An 18,574-nucleotide genomic window follows, 5' to 3' on the forward strand; every position below is an offset into this window, starting at 1 on the left:
AGGAAGACAAATAAGAGATCATGACAAAAAGCTAAAGGGATTCTGGTTCAAAACAGGAGACACGGTACTGACCCTGAACTTTAGTCTTGGACCCAAGTGGAGTCAGTGACGGGACCCGTGTCATACAAAGTGATGTACGGTGATGGGAGAGTAGTTTGGAGACATGTGGACCAGATTCATGCTCACCACCAGAGAACAGAAGAAGGAAATGAGAGACTACAGGCTGATTTAACTCGGCTAAGTCAGGCCTCCACACAGGCCGGGACGTGGCTGGGCCTGGAGTCTCTGGTGCTGGAGATAAGTTGGAGGAGCCAGCAGCCACAGAAGCTGAGGACATATCGGAGACATATCAAGGAGCAGTGGCAAATACAAGTCCAGTGAGGAGACGGTCAAATAGGGAAGCTAAGTTGCTCAGTTACTTTAAAGGCTTCCAGCAGGGGGAGGAATGTTTATCAAATGCTACTCCACACGGCCACTAGGTGGCACTGTGTGATTGTTAATGTTGCCAGTTTCTTCACTTAGGATAGGAAACTGTTCATGCTGTGTAGATTAGATTTTAAATACAAAACAAAAAAGTCACAATAATGGCTTTTGCAAATTGTTTTGCAGTTTGATTCACCTGACACTTGAATAATTATTAAATCGTAAGATTATTCATCCTCCTGCACTCTAGTCAATCAGTTGCGGGGACTATTGTAAACATTACATGAATGGTTAAAAAAAGCTCAGACACAACTGTATTTCTTAAGGAACCTTTAGAAGGCATAATCCCTGAGCCAAGTTCTTGAAAACTTTTACAGAGGAGCAAAAGAACCATTACTAACTGGTATGGTGTGTGTGCATTGCCCAGGAAAGGAGGGCTCTACAGTGGAGGATGAATACAAACCGCCCTGAACATGGTTGGTACCCATCTACCGAGCCTCAGTGATGAGATGCGGTGCTGCACAGACACTACCCACCCACCAGCCTGTTCACCGCGCTGCCATACCACCAGATGGCCTATTCTACTTATGGCTTCATCAGCCCTTTAAAATATGTGATGTTATGATGGGGACTGGCCAAGAAACATTTCTCATCCTGCTGTAAACATGTCAATTAAAAATATTTGTTCACTCCAAATGATGTCTAATTGAAATCTCTAACTATACAACTCATAATACACTGACATTACACATACTGCACATACTTTGTGTGTATAGTTGTTTAGGTAGATATATATATATATATAATATTTTTTTGGAAAGAGTTGTGCAACATAAAGTAAAGTCATAACATGAAGTTGAATTTTTGTAATAAAAAGCCTAATATAAAATAATTTGATGAGAAAAAATGTAAAACATTCATCACTTTTACGCAAGAGATATTAAAATCTATATCAGAACAAATTCAAAACTCTAACTTTGAAACACAAACGAAGCAAGTAAGAGGGCAATGTTTGGATTGGATGCTATAGTGTGGCGTTAGTGTGAGGCAGAAACAGAGACTACTGAGTCAACTGCAATGAAAGGTTTATGAAAAAAAAATGCAATTCCTTAGATTACAATGATTTTCTATACACTAAAGTATCAGTTACAGCCGTCCTGTCACTGCTTTCTGTTTGTGTTCCTCTGCAAAGCACTTTGTGCTCATCGAAAAGTGTTTCATACACCAAATTGATCATTATGATTAGAAACATATAGCCTAGACAGGTTTAGCCGACTGGAAGAGTTCCTTGGGAAGCTCTGGTAGTGCAGGCGTGTTTATTGTCAGGGTCCAGGTAGAAGCTGCAGTGTCCTTCACACGTCTCCTTAGCTCTTTAAACAATATGTTGCCCAGGAGTGGCAGAGGGCTGTGAAGAAGCATTGATTGTATTGTAATTGTGACCAATGTAAAAAATGAAAAAAAAAAAAAAAATTATAAAAATAATCCTTGACCAATTCTCTAATTCTGCTGCCAATGTATGACAGGTTAAATGCAAAGTAGTTATCCATTCCCATCACGCCCTGCGGTCCAGAGAGAAGCCATCTTGGGTCCCATGCAGCATATCTTATCTCGTCTCTTCAGTTAGTCGTGCGTTGCATTTTTTTTTTTTTTTTTTTGTATGCATTGCTTGGGATTTAAAAATAAATAAATAATGAAGTTGCTGTGCAGCTCTTGACGCGAAATGACCGGTGGAGCCCCGAAAATGCGCAGCTCCTCAGACGTGCTGGTTGTTGCATGACGGCTCTCTCTCTCTCTCTCTCTCTCTCTCTCTCTCTCTCTCTCTCTCTCTCTCTCTCTCTCTCTCTCTCTCTCTCCCTCTCTTCCCTCCCTCCCTCCCTCGCTACCGGCGTGCTAAAGGTGACCGGGGAGCCGCGCGCTCACTGCTCATTATTTAATGTGTTCACATTACGCGGCAGCGGGAGGCGGATGGAAAGCTTTGCCGCAGATCTGCTCCGGACCCTTCCGCGTCTTCTGGAGGAGGCTGGTCTGTGTATCGACATCTAGGATGCTCTCAGGATGTATGTGCCGCCGCACACACCGGCATCCCCTCTCACAGTGAGCTCCCCGCACCTATAGGCTGCTGCTTCTTCTTCTTCTTCTTTTTTTTTTTTTTCACCGCAGCGCTACATTTTCATCCACATTTTCGTTTTGTCTCACCTTGCCAGTGACGCTTGGACGTTTATTAAAAAACGACGCGCATGCGTTTGCACTTGGAATAATTTTGCAGCCTAAGTTGCATCCCGGAGACCTTGTGTCAAAGTCGTTGGCAGGATCAGAGTTAGTGATGTGGACTACTCTGGAGCGCGGATGCTGGGGGCTCTTCTGCCTGTCCCTGTGGGCGTCTGTAGTCCGTGGGGCGCAAAGGTGAGACCTGATTATACTGTCATGTGTAGGCTTATTATTCCAGACAGGGCCCCCGTAACATTGCCTTATTTCTGTCAGCAGAGCCAACGAACCTAGCAACATGTCATTTGTGAAAGCCACGGTGGACAAGCTGCTGAAGGGCTATGACATCCGTCTGCGGCCTGATTTTGGAGGTAACAGCCCCCCCCCCCCCCCTCGTGTCCTCTGCGTTCATGTGACTAACGTTCAGCTGTGGAGCCCCGTGCTTACACTCTGCTGTCATGTTCTCAATAGGCGCCCCTGTGGATGTTGGCATGAGCATAGACATCGCCAGCATCGACATGGTGTCCGAAGTCAACATGGTGAGTTCCCCTCCACGTTCTCCCCGCAGTATGAGACCGGTGCCACGTGACACATGTCGGCCGGCTTTCTATCTGCCGCAAACAGATAGAGACGGAGACGGAGACGCTCGAGTCCGGTTCGCCTCTGTGCTCAGTGCAGCAGCAGCAGCACCACCACACACACTCACACACACACACACACACACACACACACACACACACACACTCTTTTCCGCAATGTGTCAAAGCCAATTCGTATGCATCAAGTACTTCCCCGCGGTGTCACAACCGAGAGAGAGAGATAGTGTGAGATAGACAGAGAGAGAGAGAGATAGTGTGAGATAGAGAGAGAGATAGTGTGACATAAAGAGAGAAAGAGAGAGAGAGAGAGAGAGAGAGAGATAGTGAGATAAAGAGAGAGAGAGATAGTGTGAGATAAAGAGAGAGAGAGATAGTGTGAGATAAAGAGAGAGAGAGAGAGAGATAGTGTGAGATAAAGAGAGAGAGAGAGAGATAGTGTGAGATAAAGAGAGAGAGAGAGAGAGATAGTGTGAGATAAAGAGAGAGAGAGAGAGATAGTGTGAGATAAAGAGAGAGAGAGAGATAAAGAGAGAGAGAGAGATAGTGTGAGATAAAGAGAGAGAGAGAGAGATAAAGAGAGAGAGAGAGATAGTGTGAGATAAACAGAGAGAGAGATAGTGTGAGATAAAGAGAGAGAGATAGTGTGAGAGAGAGAGAGAGAGAGAGAGAGATAGTGTGAGATAAAGAGAGAGAGAGAGAGAGATAGTGTGAGATAGAGAGAGAGATAGTGTGACATAAAGAGAGAGAGAGAGAGAGAGAGAGATAGTGTGAGATAAAGAGAGAGAGATAGTGTGAGAGAGAGAGAGAGCGAGAGATAGTGTGAGATAAAGAGAGAGAGAGAGATAGTGTGAGATAAAGAGAGAGAGATAGTGTGAGAGAGAGAGAGAGAGCGAGAGATAGTGTGAGATAAAGAGAGAGAGAGAGATAGTGTGAGATAAAGAGAGAGAGATAGTGTGAGATAAAGAGAGAGAGAGAGATAGTGTGAGAGAAAGAGGGAGAGAGAAAGATAGTGTGAGAGAAAGAGGGAGAGAGAAAGATAGTGTGAGATAAAGAGAGAGAGAGAGAAAGATAGTGTGAGAGAAAGAGGGAGAGAGATAGAAAGAGAGGGAGAGAGACAGACAGAGAGAGAGAAACACAGAGGGAGAGAGACAGACAGAGAGAGAGAAACAGAGATAGAGAGAGACAGAGGGAGAGAGAGAGACAGTGAAAGAGAGAGAGACATACAGACAGAGAGAGAGAGACAGACTGTTCAGTGGTGTATACCACATCCATGAGTGTCCGGTGAGCAGACCTCCTATCGGCGGGGAAACGGACACGAGGCTTTAAACTTGAAACAAGTAAGCCGTCTATGTGCACATTCTGTCCGTTTCTTGGCCTCAGTGCAGTGATTATATAACGGCTGTCAGTGAGTCAACAGGAGGCACAGAAATGCAGTGTCGGCAAAATATGACTTGACCCCTTAATACAGGGTACACTGCAGCGCCCAGTGTTATACAGCAGAACCAAGTGAGAGGTCCATGAGACTGTGTGTGCGCTGCGGGGATCAAGACATTGACACGTAGCCTAAAGTCTCATTATTTTACTCAAACAGCTGGGCAGTTGCTTTTCAGTTGCTGAGGTATTGATACCACCAAGTCTAGTTTTGCAGAGTTTGAAAGGTAGAAGGTAAAATAAGGTTCAGGGACTCATCCTGAAAGTGGGAGCAGAGACCTGTGTTAGCAGACAGCTTACACGTCATTGACTTGCGGGGTGTTTTTTTTTTGCTTTCTTACAACTCACATTCAAGGTTAAAGTGCATTCACATTGAGCTTTTGAAGAACTGTTGTGGTGTTGGAGTCATTCCATTGTGTTTCAAAGTCTGAGACTGCAATGTGTCATTTTGTCTGCAAGCTGCTGGTTATTGTCATGGCTTTACCTGTACTGTACCATAAATGCTGCTAATGTCCCCTTGCGGGATTAATAAAGTAACTATCTATCTATCTACAACGACAGCTTCTCAAATATTTTAGTGCCGCCTACAGGTGAAATTGTATCAACTGCTACCGACTTGATGAGCAGCCCCACGTGTACAACTTTGCTGAATTTGGTTACCATGGAATATTACATTAAAGACACGTGGAAGTTAATAATAAGTAAGGCAAGTCTTTTTTTTTTATCTAAAAGACAACAGAATTGGGGAAAAATATCCGGTTTTGATGTCGTTTTGGCGCCAGCTGCTAGCTCAGCAGAATTGAGAATCTACCAAGAATAATAAAGTGAAACTGAAACATGACTATGAATATGACTATGAGACAGCCGTGCTATGGACTGAGCCAGCATGTCATGATGTGATCAGCAAGCAGAATAAGATTTTCATATTGAGACTTTTAACTGCATCGCAAACACGGGCGATTATATTAGAGAGCGCTGGAGTTGCATTGAATGATGGCAAACATCTAGATTAACTTTGTTTATATGAGCCGTGTTGTGAGGAGCATTGCCACGAGCCAATATCAAAACGCATGAACCATGTAATCTAACAAGGAGAGATGAACGTTACCGGGGCGTGACCCCAGAGCCAGCAGGGGGGCCCTGGAAGACAGAGAACAAACTCACATTCGGGTTGAGGAGAAAGAGATTTGTTTGAAATGTTACTTAGAAGCGGCGATAATTCAGAAGCACCACTGAAGTGGAACTTTTTTCAATTATTTTTGTGTCACCTAGGTGAGAGTGCTTCAGACTTGTTCAGCATTAGCATGCGTACAACTTTGCTGAATTTGGTTACCATGGAATATTATATTATTAATAGTAACACAAAAGGATATGCCAGTTCATAATAAGGAAGGTGATGTAAGTTTTTAAAAATCTTTTATCTTTTTAAGACGACAGAATTGCAGAAATGTCAGGTTTCATGTTTTGACTTTAGCAGTAGTAGTATTAGAAGCTGTAGTAGTATGAGAAGCTGTAGTAGTATGATAAGTAGTAGCCAAAGACAGCAATTGAACCAGTGATCATTGGTTCACCAATAGACTTATAGACTGTCACTGAAACATGTTATAAAGTATTATGAAAAGTAAAAGCTATAGATAGCTTTAGATAGATGCCTGAAAAAAGGCTGCGGTTAACACAAGCTGAAGAGATGTTCGTGTTTTGTTCTATGACAGTAAACAAGAGGCGTAAAATGAAGATTGTACGCCTCTTGAAAAAGGCGGTTGCTAGAAAATGTCGAAATGAGACTAGAGGCTGTTCATAGCCCATAACGATAGCTTTTGACCTTTTGACCTATGGCAGTGGTGTTCCTTTATGAACAATGTATCTTGTTATTCCGATTGGAAGACAGTCACTCTACCTCTAAGTCACAAATCTTCGGCTTTCAACTTGTGGGTTGGACTACAGAAATTATTATTCCTCCAGAACTCTATACAAAAAACAATGCCTCTGGTTCTACTTTATTGATTTTTATCCTTTTTTTATCGCTCATTTGTTACCAGTGTTAATAATATATATATCCTCCATTGGATATCACACTATGTTACTGTTGAGGGCAACTATCATTAGCATTATTTTGTAAATGGTCAATCAACTTAGATTAGATTGTAATTAAATTAAGTAATGTATAAACGGCCCGCTTCAGAACCGGTTGTCCCAAAAAAGCTCTACTTATTTGAAAAACTCAGTTACCATTAGATCTCGACAGATGATTTTGAAGTGTCAGGATAGATATTAATAAATAATAAATGAAGTTAATTCTGCTGTGCTTTGTGCGTAATTCATCGTGCAGTTTTAGTGATTTGTTGTGTTGGGGGAACTTAATACACGTTGTGAAAGACTGTCAATAACAAATTCTTAATTATTTGCGCTTTCTTTTCATTTATAGTAATATGTTATGTTTCCTTTCTTTATGTAAAATAACATATATTCTAATACTGCCGTTTTATAACAATTTCCTGTGTGTTTCTCATGTTACTCAATGTATGTTTCATGTTCCTATAGTGATGCCGTAGGGCGGGGCGCCGTAGGGCAGGGCGCCGTAGGGCGTGATGCCGTAGGGCGGGGCGCCGTAGAGCTATGAGCACAAACAAAGATTTTCATTGCTGAAGAAGCAAGAAGACAACGAGTTTTACTTGGAAAAAGCCTTAAACCAACCTCCACAATGCCGAGGAGGAATTGTGATTAACTGTAAACTAATATCTCATATTCATGGACTACTGAATTGCCTTTATACAATCCCTGTAAATAAAAAGTTAAGTATTTAATGCATTATGAAGTGTAAACAATAGGTGACAATCTATACGCAAATATTTTAAAAAGGTTTCAAAAGCAGACAATAACAGCCCATATGTTTGGGTAGTTGATACCCATCTACATCATCCCAAATCCCATATCAATTAAAACTCGTAATTTGACGTAATGATACCAGAATTGTCTAAGCCAGCTATAACGGTCATTACACTACACCTATTTTCACAAGAGGTGTGTTTGACTAGTGGTTGCGTCCTTACAGTCGCTGATCGCCACATTTTTCTGTTGTTCATCTGTCCCCTGGACCCTTTTATCAAAAGCCAGCAGTAGATTCTAATTGAGTACTTTTTTTTTTTTGCTTCTGTACTTTTATTTGAGTACAATTTATGGCTGCTCTACCCACCTGTGAGATTATGATATGAGGCTGGACAGTTTGGCAATAGAGTGGAATTAGAGGAATGCTTGTGGAGAGTTTAAAATGGAAAAGGTTCATCATCTGGGAGCATGAGTGATGTCTGTTTCAGTCTGTTTCACTGCAAGCCACACTGATAATTCTTGATTCCAAGTAGAAATAGTTTTATAGTGGCTTAACGGGAAAAAGCGAAGGATCACTGAAAGAATTTCATTCAAATGCAGCCATTCATTTCATGTCATTCAATGGGGGAAGATAGTACACAGTAGCACGAGATCAAAGCTCGAGGGACCATTAGAATGATGAGGATTCCTTCTCTGGGGAAGTATTCATACCAGTTTTCATGGCCACCTGTCCAGTAGTTTATCTTTCTTGCTCTGGACCAAAGCGTTACATCAAAGGATGGACCAACTTAGCCATCCAGCCTTAGTCATCAGACATGCTGTGCTGTCAGATGCAAGGGCAGCTGGTGAGTTAATGCGACGGTGACGCGACACAAGGTTTTGCTGTACGTTGCCGAGGTCCGGCTCCTTCTCTCAGCATGTAGACTGATTGGCTGTGGCACCGTTTCTGCCCAAGTGACGCACAGCTCTTGATGCAAAAAGGACACAGCATGCAGTCATGTCTAGATAAACATGGTATTTGTCTTGTGGATGTCACAGCGTCACAGGCAAATACAAGGGCTTCTCAACAGAATCAAAGAGAGTGTTATTGCCAAGTCAATTTGCACATACTATACATTTGTTGTGGTGCACAACAATATGCAGCATAATGGCTCCGCCCTCTACTGGACGCCAATATAGCTTAGCGACAATTGGCAATTGGTGGGAAAAAAAAACGTGATGGAGACATTTCTGATTATATTTGTTGCCCTGTATTTTCTGCTGATCCAATTGATGGTAAATGGTAAATTGACTTGTACTTATAGTATAGTGCATTTCTAGTCTTCCGACCACTCAAAGCATGACAGCCACATGTCATCATTCACACCCATTCATGCTCTGATGGCAGAGGCTACCATGCAAGGTAACACCTGCCCATCAGAACTAACTAACATTCATATAGGAGCAATTTGGGGTTAAGTGTCTTGCCCAAGGACACCTCGACTAGTGTTGGAGGAGGTGGATACATTTTTCCCAGGAGGAGAGAGCAGCAGAGCTCCAGGCCCTGTTATGGAAACTGTAACTGCTGAGTCAACTATGTCTGTCGCCCCCACTCTCGACAGAAAGGGATGGTTTTACTACGTGTACTTCCTAGTTCCCAAAAAGACGGGAGACTTCAGACCCATTTTGGATCCTCGCGCATTGCCCGCAAGTCGTTATGTATGCTGACCATCAGGCAGTTACTGGAGCTGGTTCAGCCAGGATGAAACAGGATGTTCCAGTACACGGGCCCCTACCCTGGATCACTCTCTTTATAACTCTGTACGCATTTTAATCTGTAGTGCACACTTCTGCAGACTCTGAGTGACTCTTGTATAACTGTGCCTCTTCTCTGGCCAGAGAATAAATACTTTTAAAAGACAAGTTCTGTTGGACAATATTCTTCATTTCAGCTTAAAAAGACTCAACAGCGGGTAAAATCATTTTTCCACCACAGGCTGCTGCATATGTGGTTACTGTACAGGTGGTCTGCCAGCCTCCGCTTGGATGCCATGAAGCACAACCGGTGCTTGATTACCATTCCCGCATCGGTGGAGAATTACCTACGCTTCTTGGAATCCCCAAAACACCTGTTGGGATAGTTACATCTGCTTTGCCAAGTTCATCGTTGGCATGTTCTATTTAACGCCAACCCCCAACAGGCCCACTGTAGAGCTGTTGTGCCTCTTGGATGACATGGTCCATAAAGCCCTTTTCAAGAAACACTTGGCAGGGTTGCGTTGTGAGTGCATCTCCCAAGCCAATAGGCAGGCAGGAAAAGACCCTCCCACTGTGGTCCGCGCACACTCTACCTGATGTATGTATGCGTCCCCGTTCGGTGGGGTAAGCGTGGAGGACATGTATAGCGGCATCGTGGTCAATGGTCTGTGCTCACTGGAAAGAGACAGGACTGGTGAAAAGGCAGGGTGTGAGTCGATTGTATGGCACTTGACCCCCTTCTAGGCATTTTGTGTTCCTTGTTGAACTGGGCAATGTGGTGTGCAGGGCTACTACTGCTTGTCTTTTGACCCCTACAAGAATGGTAGTTCTAGATACTACCTGGGTTTGCAGGGGCCCCCTACTTCTCTGCTTTGGCGGCCTAGGTTTGAAAGAAGTAGGTGGGCTGCGGTGACTAACGTATAGTTGGTTAGGATTACTGTGGTCGAGTCTATGTTATGTCGCGGCGTGAGCATTCATTGAACTTCACCCACTGAACCCATAGAGTCCAGAAGAGAGCGGAGCCCGTGTGAGTTTGAACAAAGGTTACGATATTGCAACCCTAGTTCTATAAGCACAGGCGGAGCCCTCCACCAAGGGGGTCCTGATGCTCTTACTCCGCTCGCTGAGGAGGGATGGCAGACATAGGTGTGTGCTACCTTATATACTGTGGGGTTCGGCAGCTTTTCTATTTTCTATGCTACGCTTATATACCACTTTTCAGTGAAAAGCAAGCTCATGATTTGAGGAGTGTATTACCCATGGGTTCCAGTTTTACCCATGGGTTCCAGTTTTACCCATGGGTTCCAGTTTTACCCATGGGTTCCAGTTTCCAGTTTATAAAGTACAAAGAATATGTGCATGCAGGAAGATTTTGGTTTTTGTAACATCTGGAGATAGACATATTTCACAGTGGATCATTACAAATTGTTTGCTTTGAATAGTATTCTATGACATCCATGTTATTGACCAGTAAAGTTTGGGTTTTCTTTCCTGTTGCAATTTGTGGTTCATCAGCTGCACAAAGCTGACTAATTCTTGGCTATCTCACTGTAAGTAGCTGTCCTAATTGAATAAATTAAAGGTACAGTGTGTAACATTTAGGAGGATCTATTGGCAGCATTAGAATATAGTATTAATTACAATGTTTTCTTTTGTGTATAATAACCTTAAAATAAGAGCTGTGTTACTTTAGAATGAGCCAATATTTTTACATAAGAAAGAAGCTGGTCCTCTTCGTGTAAAACAGCCACCGTGTTTCTACAGTAGACCAGAATGGATAAACCAAAAAACTGGCTTTAGGCCAACTATATGCCAAGTGTGTAGGAGAACTACCTCCTTCACACTTGGCACACAGGAGAAGTTTCCGATTGTGGCAATCTGCAACTTTACCTCTAGATGCTGCCAAATCCTACACACTAACCCCTAATCCCAACCATTAGAACTCTTTTTGAATAAAAACACAAAACACAGGTCAAGTACACTAGCTTTTTAATGATGGTGCTAGAGAGAGAAATGTCACTCCACCCTTGTGACTTTGGCATTCTCCACAACAGAATGATCTCGGTGTACTGGATAGTAGTATCTTCCTTTCTGCAGCTCCACAATGCTCGAATCCAGACTTTGGACGGTTTGTAGCTGAACTCTACCAGAACAGTTTGTTTTGTTTCTGATGAGGAAAAGTAGATTTGTTACCATAACCACAGTAAATTGGTCTGACTAAGTGTCACAATGTATTTTGTTGAGATGTTTGAGCATGTCTTTGCATGAACTCTATAAGTGTGGTGTGTTTTAATGACACATCTTCTGATAGAGAACACCGCCCAGAGGCTGTAGAAAGCTTGCTGCTGCCAAAATCAATCAATAGCATCAGCACACAAGCAATAAGCAGCTTATCGGCCGTTAATGAAAATGCTTGCCTTCAGTCCCATCAACATCTATCTACATTAAACTGACATCCAACTAATAAGATTACATAGTAGTAATGGATCTGATAGTTTTGTCTATTAGTAGTCATTTAATCCATCTTAATACCAGCCAGTGTCTAGCCAGTGAATGATTTGGAGTGTTTTTAACTCAAACAACCTGGTATTACTGCTCTCTAATTCAGATTTATTTCATACTGGCTGATATGTGACCAAGACTGAAAACGTATAATCCTGCAGTATACTTCTCAAGGTTGATAACCTAATTTACAGATTCTGCTGACTTGATTGCTGACTCTCCCACAGGACTGTTTTTTTTAGAGAGCGTTATGGGTTGTCTGTGTTTGTCCTCAGGGGTGTGTCCAGTAGCCTGGGGCGGCACGTACCGCCCCTTGAATTTCATTGGTCATTGTGACCACCCCATTATGATTGACTATCTGTCCAGTCTGAGGCGGGACTTGGTTTAAGGGTTTGTCTGTCTGACAATTAAACCAAACTTTTGTTTATAGATGCAATTCAGTATAAATCTCAGAGGCAGTAAGAGTAGTGTCTAGCCTTAGTAGCCTGCCAAAAGCCACAGAAGAATAAGAATAAGATCTTGTTTTGATTTTGAGTTGTCAAACACATGTTGCGTCTCTGGGGATTCTGGGCTGAATGTGTTACAGTGCAGTTTACAAATGTAAGTGCAATTTGTAAACCGCATGTAAAATCACATATTCACATAACATTGCAACATTTGACAAGTGAAATAAAATGGTACATGAAGCTCAACACCTATGAGGGCTACAAATACACTAACTGCAGAGTACAGATACATGAATACGCGCAAAACTATAAAGAACGAGATGCCGTGTCATTAACGGACAATGCATAGTCAAAATCAATGTAATTAACACAATGACAAGAACAAACTCACAAGAACCAGTCACATATATTTATATGACAACAAAGCAGGTAGAATAACATAAAACCCAGATAACATGATTCAACAGGCCTCTGCACATTCCAGCAAAACTGCGGCGCTAAAACACGCATTCACACTCCTTCCACACTCAAGGACACGGGCCATTCAAATGTTATTCACAACAGAGGGAACAATATTAACCATATCATAAAAACAACACAATAGTAAAATGAACTCAGTAACGCTACTGCAGATGTAAAAACACAAAAGCACTTCACTTAGCAAAGCTGCTGTTCACTATTTAAAGACAAAGTCCATCCTTTCTTTGATTACAAAGAGTTTAATACCACGGTTGTTCCAGTAAGGAGCAAAACCTGATTGGTTGAAGACTATGACAATCAACAATATCGTCCCCATTTACTTAAACTGCAAAGGGATTCACTTTTTCAGATTCAGATTTTTTTACCTAGAGACAGCATAGGGGCGAAATCTGATTGGATAAAAGCTCTACTTAAAACAAGCATCGCTGGAAGCAGGGCAACTAAAGACGACAGTATATGTAATGAGATTAAAAGCTAATGGGAACAAATATTTAGAATACATGTAGTGTATTTATAAAAAATAATTAAATTATATAATAGCTATAACTTTGTGATTCTGTTTAGGCCAGCAGAGAAGGCTTTGCTGGCCCTGACGGCCCACCACTGGTCCTTGACCCGGTAATTGTCTCAGTTGTCAGTCCACAAGACAAAATGTGGTTGAAAAAAAGTTTATCTTTTTCAAAATTTACAAGGTGTTTTTATGTACAGAAATATTCGGTTTAAATCCATAGTTGCTGATGTTTAGCCTTTCAAAGAAAACATTTTCACAAGTCAAATAAAAACAATTTTTAAGTTAATGAAGCTGCATTCGAAAACCTCAATAGAATTAAATCAATCTATGTATCCACTGCATTACTTGATGTATTGTATTTATTTGTGTTGATTCAACTAAAGATAACTTCTCTGAGCCAATATGGATGAGAATACTGATCTCAGATGCTCGCTATGTGATTTCTACTCTAATTATACCCGGTCATGCACTAGTTTACGGCCTCACCTGACTCAGCACCTCACAACAATTATATGTAATGTTGAGTCAATACAGTAAAAACTTGTCAGTAATAAAAATGATTATTGGTAAATGGTCATTGTTGAGCTGTAATACAATGTTGCTAGTGTCAAACTGTTACCCGTACTGCTCATGTAGTAGTGTTTCTAAATGTTGTGCTAATGTAAAGGGGAGAGAAATGCAATTGTATCCATTTGAATACTTTCTCTGTCTACAATTATCGGAGTTTAAGAGAGTCCATATCCATCATATACATTTTTTTCTATAATAAGTTTGGAAATAATATTAATTTTATTGCAAATATGTTGAAATTAATGAATGGATGTTATGTTTTTATTATTTATTTTTTTAGAAATCACTGCCAGACATAAAGGCCAAGCTGTTGTTGTATGACTACTATACCTGTATGAGTTACTGCAAAGAATTAAACATCATATCCACCATCTCTCAGCTCTTTATTTCATACTCTGGTGTTTTGGCCTTAACTGGTGTTTTGGCCGACACACCAGTGTGAACCTAATGACAAAGACAGAGGTAGTGCCCAGACTGAGCATATCCCTCCAAAGCTCGGCATCATGGATGGTCCTTTGAGCCGGATCGCTCATGGGGTTACCTTAGAGATGGAACCATTACCAGCGTATGAGGCATGTGGTGCACGCCCGAGAAAGCATTTTCGCCCCCAAAGCGCAAGGCAGATTATGAGGTAGATCAATTAAGCAACATAATTAAGAGATACAGTGAGGAAGTAAAGACTACTCACCAGCACAATAATGCCAGGATGACCTCCCTCCCCTCACCTTGTGACTCTGCCCCACCAAGGCGCCCAAACAGGCAGGATGCTATTCTTCAAGAGATGTTTATTCAGCAGGCACAGCAGCGCATGCCATCAGACCTAGTTGAGTTTAGAGCACTGGGAACAGACATGAGACAGTTAGTGGATGCTGTCGTGAACCTTGAGAGCCCACCTTCTTATCACATCGGCAAGCCAGAGTTAACGTATGTTTGGGACAAATACAGGGGATGGGATGACCCACTTCTAACACAGGAGCTTCTGCAGCAATGGAAAGTCTGGGAGAAATAGCTACAAGTCCTATCTCAGATCATTCTGACATTTCCAGTCTTCACAGAGAGGCGCATGTATTTTGCAAAGCCTCCGAAGAAGCTTACTACTCTGTAGGCGTACTTCCGGACCACTGAGAGACATGGTGGAGAATATCTGTCGTTCCTGATGGCCTGCTCCACAGTCCCTTTCAAGAGATTCCACTCAATGCCCTGACTGGAACACCTACTGGTGCACAGCTATCTTAAGTGCAAGAGCTTACCATCAATATTGATCAGACAATCTTGTGGTCTAATTCTAAAACTCTGCTTAAATGGCTCACATCTGAATCCTGCCAATTTAAGGTCTTCATCAGCACCTTTATCAGATTAGAAGCTGACCGACAGGCATGCCTGGAGATACGGGAAACCCTGCTGATGACGTGACACGTAGGAAAAAGCTGAAGGAGCTTGTTGAGCCAAATATATAAAGAAGGAACATGAAATTCCCTGTGACCTGACTGCTGAGAACAGCCTCATGGAAGTGATATATGACTATTTTCTAATGTACACACAAACGTAGTTCGTTAAAGAAAGTAAGTTGGTGATTTCAAAGTCATTCTATTAAATTCTATATTCTGTTCAGAGACTGCTTGTGCGTGCCTAACTGCATTCCACCGGGCGCAGCTAAACCACGGCTACCACAGCTGATGGCGGTCATGTACACATATGTATGTATGTTGCCTATTTTTGTAGTAATACCTATATTTTGTTTGTATCTGTCTTTTTTGGTTCATGCCTTGAATGCAATTCTTTTTTTTCCGGTTTCTCTTTGTTTGGATGTGTATTCCCGGGAATCCTGTTTCCCAGGGTTAAATCTAACTCCAAAGGGCTCAGATGGATAGTTTCCTGCTGGACTACAGCCTGCTAAAAGCTGGTAAGCCAGTTTCTAGAAGCAGTCGACTTCTCACTCTGTCTCCAGAGCTAGATAAGAGTGGAGATCTCATCCATGGTGGAAGAAGACTTCGTCGAGCAGAAGACCTAGAATTGACAGCCCTTCATCCAGTCATCCTAGACCCAGAGTGACTAGGCTTCGACAGCTGCCTCCACCACCCAGGCCCAGAGTGAGTGTTCACTGTGCTTCGACGCTCCTTCTGGATCCTGAGAGGGCATGATGCTGGTCGGCGCTACCAGTACAGCTGGGCTGACTGTTGTCGATAGGGGGCCAGACCAAAGATGGCAGACCTACCAGCAGCCCATCTGCGCCTATTCAAACCTGATTTTCATTCCACGGGGATGGACTGCTTCAGGCTTTTCCAGGTCAAGATGGAACCTGGAAAAGAGATAGTGGATCATATTGAAGTGCCTCACCACCAGGCAATATACTTGATCTTCTTTATTGCTATCTATACAGATGTTTTTCCTAATGGCCTTTCGTCTGTTTATTGCCCACAAACGTCCGCCTTCAGAGCGGCTCACCAACCAGGGGACACATTTTTAAGAAGGAGAGTGCAAATTCTGAGAGACCTCCAGATCCAGTGACTCCCTGTGTTCTTCTGATGGGGTGGCCTGATGGTTCGCTACCTCAGGTAGTTAACCCTGAGAACGAGCTCATCAGTCGCCGCCGTTGGAAGCACTCACCATTTTGATCACATCCTGGCTCCTTTCATCCGTCTCTACGTGCCAAGTCTGCAAGCTCACTTGAAGTGGCAGGCCACACCAGATGACATGACAGAGAACTGTGCGGTGATGATCACTGATCCACATCTTTCCAAGGCCCTATGGATCCTTGGAAGTGTGGTCAAGACTCGTCCCAGCCCTGACGGGCAGATCAGGTCTGCTGACGTGAAAGCAAAAGGAGAGAGTCTTCATCTACCAGTTGCCAGGCTACACTTTCTTCTGGGCAGTTCTACTCCTCCAACTGCATTCCAACCTTTGAACTTTGCTGCAGTATATGTAGTACATACATTGGGGCGACTGTGGCTCAGTGGTAGAGAAGTTTGTTCTTCAATCAGATGATAGACGGTCCGATCCCCAGCTCTGCTCGTCCATGTCGATGTGACCTTGGGTGTGAATGGGTGAATGATGACATGTAGTGTTGAAGAGCTTTGAGTGGTCGAGACTAGCATAAGTACATTTACCATCAGTATTGTTAAGATAAATAAACTATCTTATAGTTTCAAGAGCAGTTTCTGTGATCAATTTGTGCACTTTGTTTTGTTAATAGCTGGTTGTTATAGTCAGTGCTCAGATTCAAACCTTCACTGTTCACTCTATTAATGTGGAATAGTACTTTAACTATTTTTAGTGAACACCACTTTTGAGACTTCAGTTTTGTTATTGGTCCCTGATCTCCTGCCAGATCCCAACACTGTCTTTATCCTAGGGTTAAAATATCACAACCTTAGTTCAATCAGGAGAGACTTGATTAGAATTGAACAATGATTTATTATACATGCATAAAATATGAATAGTTCAAAGTCTTTGGCTATTGGACTCCCTCCTGAAGTAATATAACCGAGGGGTAGGGATACTGTGGTCCGATAAGGCCTAACCCCCCCTGGAGTCCAGACACTGGTGGTGGTGGTGATGAAGATGATGATGAGGAGCATGACTGCGATGCTGACTGGAGGTGACTGGTCGCATCTGCTTAGAGCTGAATTGACAATGACAGCAACAGAGAGGAGAACACTTTTTAAAGTTTGACAGCTACGATGTGATTGGCTTCAAGGGAACTGTGCAGAATCGGGTTGGTTAACGTAAAGTGAACGCCCACAATCAGCTGATAGAGTAATCACAGGGAGAGAGAGAGAGAGATTATGAATGAAAAGAAGAGTAAAGATAGTCTTCCTGACTGAATTTAGGCTTCAGCTTCATTTATATCCATCCATACGAATATGACTGGAAAAGATCTACTCAGCCATTTCTCATATTCTTGCCCATATTCTAACCATATCTTATTTAGGCAGAACACTTCTCACACTCATATGCTCAAACACAAGATCTATTGTTGAAGTCTGCTGGAGGTTCCAAACATTCTGTGTTCGTGAAAGTCCCTGGATTAGGCTGCACATTTCCAGTTCACAATAACACAAGTGTAATGAGAAATATGTGTGCTTTTCTTAGAGTCAGTTATTTAAATGAAAACATTCTAAGAGTGCTCAGATGTAACAAAACAATCAGGGGAGAAGGTTTGGAAGATGTTCAGGTTAAAGTTGTGAGATAAGGCACACACAAGATACCTGGTACCCATGAAAGCAGCACCGGTCTCCTCTGTTAGGAACGACAAATGCACTGTGTGCAAAAACATGCTGCAGTCTTTCATTGTCTATTTACATCATGTTCATGGATGGTAGGCAGACAGAACAGCGCAAGGAGGGCAAGCACGATAGCACCGATGACAGCCACAAGGCAGAAGAAAAGCCGCTCGGAGCCCTCCAATAGAGCCCGGCAGCCTCAGCAACATTTAGGTCACAGGGTAGAAGAAACGCCACAGTGAGCCGCAGCAGAACCCAGCAGCTCTGTCGACAGTGAGACCACGGCAAAGGAAAACGGGGCAGAGAAAGCAAACAATGACAGTAGATGTAGTTTGAAATTTCACTGTCCAAATAATCCATGATCTCGCGTGTTTTCATGTGAAAATGTGCATGTGCACACACCCTTGCATGTGTGCGAAATTGACTCTCGGTTCCTCTCATTTGAAAGCATATGATCTTGGTAGAATGAAGTATGTGTCGGCTCTTCTGGGAGAAGTTTCCAGACAACTGGATGTTCTCATCACAGTCTACCTGTGGAGACATCCCGTCACTCACTCATGGCCTGACTTGAGGGCCTGTTTATCAACCCAGGCAGCAACCTCTGGGTCTGAAAAGTGAAGC

The 18,574-nt window shown here is 42.7% G+C and overlaps 1 protein-coding gene across 2 annotated transcripts in view; it reads left to right on the forward strand.

Annotated features, from left to right (window-relative positions):
- The first annotated feature begins 2,329 nt into the window (after positions 1-2,329).
- The window catches only part of gabrb1 (gamma-aminobutyric acid type A receptor subunit beta1), a 52,860-nt gene continuing 36,615 nt past the window's right edge, over positions 2,330-18,574 (forward strand). The window contains exons 1-3 of one of the 2 annotated variants that reach the window (XM_068717775.1): positions 2,330-2,826; positions 2,905-2,999; positions 3,100-3,167. In XM_068717775.1, coding sequence (XP_068573876.1) covers positions 2,747-2,826; positions 2,905-2,999; positions 3,100-3,167 — 243 coding nt within the window. In that variant the 5' untranslated portion in view covers positions 2,330-2,746. The remainder of the gene's footprint in view (positions 2,827-2,904; positions 3,000-3,099; positions 3,168-18,574) is intronic. The other variant, XM_068717776.1, reaches the window with a different exon arrangement.

Source organism: Cebidichthys violaceus, unplaced genomic scaffold (genome assembly GCF_023349555.1).
Source record: "Cebidichthys violaceus isolate CVI_PGR_0920_01 unplaced genomic scaffold, fCebVio1.0.p SCAF_22, whole genome shotgun sequence".
In the NCBI taxonomy this organism is placed as follows: domain Eukaryota; kingdom Metazoa; phylum Chordata; class Actinopteri; order Perciformes; family Stichaeidae; genus Cebidichthys; species Cebidichthys violaceus.